The sequence below is a fragment of the Neopelma chrysocephalum genome, unplaced genomic scaffold (genome assembly GCF_003984885.1).
Source record: "Neopelma chrysocephalum unplaced genomic scaffold, ASM398488v2 Primary Assembly neopelma1_326, whole genome shotgun sequence".
Taxonomy (NCBI): Eukaryota; Metazoa; Chordata; class Aves; order Passeriformes; family Pipridae; genus Neopelma; species Neopelma chrysocephalum.
This window is the reverse complement of record NW_020897989.1, coordinates 1-4,015: the sequence shown is the minus strand read 5'-3', so window position 1 is coordinate 4,015 and position 4,015 is coordinate 1. Positions and strand designations below refer to the sequence as shown.

Here is a 4,015-nt window from a genome sequence, read left to right as displayed (position 1 = left end):
CACCACCACGGCCCCGCAAGTGCTGCGTGTGTCCCCCACGGGTGCCGTGTCCCCTCCACTGCCATGTCGTCCTGTGGGTGCGGTGTCCTCTCTCTGGGTGCCATCACTGCGTCTCCAAGGTGCCAGGCTCCCCCCGGTGCCATATGTGTCCCCAAGTGCCACCTATCCCCCCCAGTGCCACGTCCCCGTGAGCTCCATGTGTGTGCCCCATGTGTGCCCCACGTGTGCCCCACGTGTGCCCCATCTCTGCCGCAGTGCCGTGTCCCCCCAGTGCCGTGTCCCCTCAGTGCCGTGTCCCCCCAGTGCCGTGTCCCTCCTGGGTGCAACGTGTACCCCCAAGCTGCCATTTACCCTCCCCAGGTGCCACGTGTCCCCCCAGGGCCATGTGTGCCCCCAAGTGCCACGTATCCCACCCAGTGCCATGCCACCTCCAGCGCTGTGTCCCCCCAGTGCCATGCGGGTCCCCCACGTCCCCCTCAGTGCCATGTCCGCCCCACGGGTGCCGTGTCCCCCACTCTGGGTGCCATCGCTGCCTCCCCACGGCCACGTACCGGGGTGCCGGGGGTCACACTGGGTCCAAAGCCCCCCCGGCGGGGTCCCCAGTGTGTCCCACCCGGTGGTGGCAGGGGCGGGCAGTGGCGGTGGCCGTGGAGGTGACGGAGGTGGCAGTGGAGGTGACGGAGGTGGCAGTGACGGTGGCGGTGCCCATTGTGCGCGGGGCGGGGGCGTCGCGGCCCCGTCACCACTTCCCCGGGCCGGAGGAAGCGGGAAGCGGCCGCTCCCGGCTCAGAGGGGCCGCGATGGGGAACCTGCCGGGGGTCCTGCCCGGGGCCCCCCCGCGCCTGCCCCGGCCTCGGCCTCTGCTCGCGCCCGCGCGGCCCCGCGCCCGAGGACCCTCCTGTCACCGCTGCCATCGCCGCTGTCACCGAGCCCCCCGGGTGGGTGCACAGGTGGGATGGACGGGGTGGGATGGGACGGGATGGACGGACGGGGCCCCGGGGCATCGGCACCCACCTTGCCGCGGCCCCGAACCTGGACGGGGACCCCCCTCCTGGCTCCCGGGGACATCCCCGCATGGCCGGAGCCCACTGGAGACGAGTCCCCGCCGTGGAGGTGTCCCTGCCGCGGAGGTGTCCCTGGGCACGCTTGGGTCACCGGGGCAGGACGCGATGCCCACCGGCAGCACGGCCCCGCTCCCACTGCCCGTGGCATCACGCCAGTGTCCCCTGTCCCACGGCGTGGCCCCGGCAGCCCTCGGGACCCACTGGGGTGCACTGGGACGGGTTGGATTTGGGGATGGGGATATATGGGGAGGGGGTGCATGCGGTCGGGTGGGGATAGAGGCGTGGGGATCCCCGGGAAGTGTGGGGACCCCCAGCCCAGTGGAGACGGGGATGGGAACGGGACGGGAGGTGTGTCCCCCCCCGGTGGCCCGGAGCCCGCTCTGACTCATGGCCATTGTTCACACTCGCACGAGGGCCAGGAACGCCCCGCGCCTCCCCATCCTCTGACCCCCTCAACTCCTGACCCCTCCGGCTCAGTCCCGTCTCCTGTTCCCCCATCCCCAAGATCCCAAGATCCCCCTTCGGCTCAGTCCCCCCATACCCTGACCCCCAAACTGCTGCCCCCCCCAAGTTCAGCACCCCCATCCTATGACCCACCCCAGCCCTTACCCTCCCCCCATCCCCATGGGGCTGAGCCGGGGGCTCAGGACACCCCCAGCAGCAACAGGGGTCGTGCAACTCCCCACCCCACCCCTACTGCTTCCCTCGCCCGTGCCCCGAGGGTCGCAGCCCCCTCGGACTGGTCCCCACACCCCGGGGAGGTCCCGGTGTCGGAACCGCGAGAGCCCTCCCGTCCCCTGGGACCCCCGGCTGGCCCGGCTGTGCCCGGGCAGGGCTCAGGGGTGTCCCGTGTCCCCCCCCAGCCCGGCGCCCGCTCACCCGGCGGAGCCCCCGCGCTTCGCCCGCCTGAAGAACTGGGAGACGGGGAGCATCAGCTACGACACGCTCTGCGCCACCGCGGGGCAGGTGCGGGGCCGGGGGGCGCGGGGATGGGGACAGGGGTGGGGCTGGGGGGTGCTAAGATGGGGGGGTGCAGGGATGGGGGCACAGGGATGGAGGTTGGAGGGTGTGGGATGGGGTGCGTGTTGGGGGGCAGATTGGAGGGGCAAAGTGAGGGGGCAGGGTTGGGGGGGAGTGCAGGTTTGGGGGGTGTAGGGCTGGCGGGGGGCTTTGGGGGGGATTCCAGGACGGGGATTTATGCCGGGGGTGCGGCTTGGGGAGTGCCGGGATGACAGACACGGGCGAGGGGGGTGTGGACGGGGATGCTGGGACGGGGGTTCTGTCCCGGGGGTCTGGGCAGGGCCCCGAGTGACACGGTCTTTCCCCCAGGAGCTGCCCTGCTCGGGGCAGCGCTGCCTGGGGTCCCTGGTGCTGCCGCGGCCGCTGCCCACCCCGACCCCCGAGGGGATGCGACCCCCCGAGGAGCTGCTGGAGCTGGCCCGGGACTTCATCACCCAGTACTACGTGTCCCTGCGGCGGTGAGCAAGGGGGGGTCCCTATCTCTGGGGGTGCTGAGGGTCCCCCCCCACAGGGGGGGTGCATATGCAGAAGCTGTGGGAGGTGGCAGTGTCTGGGGGCGCTGGGGGTGTCCCTCTGTCTTTGAGGGTGCTGGGAGTGTCCCTGTGTCTGTGGGGGTGCTGGGGGTGTCCCTGTGTCTCTGGGGGTGCTGGAGGGGTTCCTGTGTCTCTGGAGGTGCTGGGGGTGTCCCTGTGTTTCCGGGGGTGCTGGGGGTGTCCCTGTGTCTCTGGGGGTGCTGGGAGGGGTGTCCCTGTGTCTCTGGGGGTGCTGGGAGTGTCCCTGTGTCTCTGGAGGTGCTGGGGGGGGGGTGTCCATGTCTCTGGGGGTGCTGAGGGTCCCCCCCGCAGGGAGAACTCCCCGGCACACACGCAGCGGCTGCGGGAGGTGGCTGCGGAGATCGAGGCCTCGGGCTGGTACCGGCTGCGGGAGCCCGAGCTGGCCTTCGGAGCCAAGCAGGCCTGGCGGAACGCGGCGCGCTGCGTCGGCCGCATCCAGTGGAACAAGCTCCAGGTGCGACCCCACCCCTGGGACCACGCCCACCACGACCCGTGGGGACACCGAGCACACACCACCCTGTCCCCCCGCAGGTGTTTGATGCCCGGGACTGTGCAGGGGTAGGGGAGATGTTCAGCCTCCTCTGCTCCCACATCCAGTTCGCCACCAACCGCGGAAACATCCGGTGAGTGCCCTCCCGGCCCCCCCGACCCCCGTTGCCGGAGGGGGTCTGTGACGGCCCCCCCCGATCCCCCCAGGTCTGCCATCACCATCTTCCCGCCGCGGGCACCGGGACGGGGTGATTTCCGCATCTGGAACCCGCAGCTGATCCGCTACGCCGGGTACCGGCAGCCCGACGGCTCCGTCAGGGGCGACCCCGCCAACGTGGACATCACCGAGGTGGGGCACCCCTGGGCCCCCAGACCACCCTCATCCCCCCTCTATCCCCCCCTTCATCTCCTCCTCCTTCGCCTCTCTGTCCCCCCCTCCACACCTCCTCCAAACCCTCTCCATCCCTTCATCCTCACTCCATCCCCCCTCCACCCCCATCTCCTCACGCCCCCTCCATCCTTCCTCATCTCGTGCTCCATCTTGCCCCCCAGTTCCTGTGTCCCCAGACTCCCCTGCCTGGTGACCCCCCCTGACACTGTCCCCCCCTCCCAGCTCTGCATCCAGCACGGCTGGACCCCCGGGGGAGGCCGCTTCGACGTGCTGCCGCTGCTGCTGCAGGGCCCCGAGGAGTCCCCCGAGCTCTTCCCGCTCCCCCCGGAGCTGGTCCTCGAGGTGCCGCTCCAGCACCCCACGTGAGTGGGGCTGCGACCCCCCGGGGCCCCCCTGGCCAGGGGACCCCTTGGGACACCCCTCCGGGCTGAGATCCAACGGGGTCGTTCTTGGAGAGGGAATGGAGGGGACGAGAGGGGATGGAGGGGGCATGGAGG

At 71.4% G+C, this 4,015-nt stretch overlaps 1 protein-coding gene across 1 annotated transcript; it reads left to right on the top strand.

Annotated features, from left to right (window-relative positions):
- Positions 1-2,292: 2,292 nt before the first annotated feature.
- Positions 2,293-3,904, top strand: LOC113978443 (nitric oxide synthase, endothelial-like). Its single transcript, XM_027705377.1, has 6 exons — positions 2,293-2,340; positions 2,394-2,542; positions 2,930-3,092; positions 3,170-3,261; positions 3,335-3,476; positions 3,741-3,904. Exons 1-6 carry the CDS (start codon positions 2,293-2,295, stop codon positions 3,882-3,884), a joined length of 738 nt encoding a protein of 245 aa, XP_027561178.1. The 3' UTR covers positions 3,885-3,904.
- Positions 3,905-4,015: the final 111 nt, after the last annotated feature.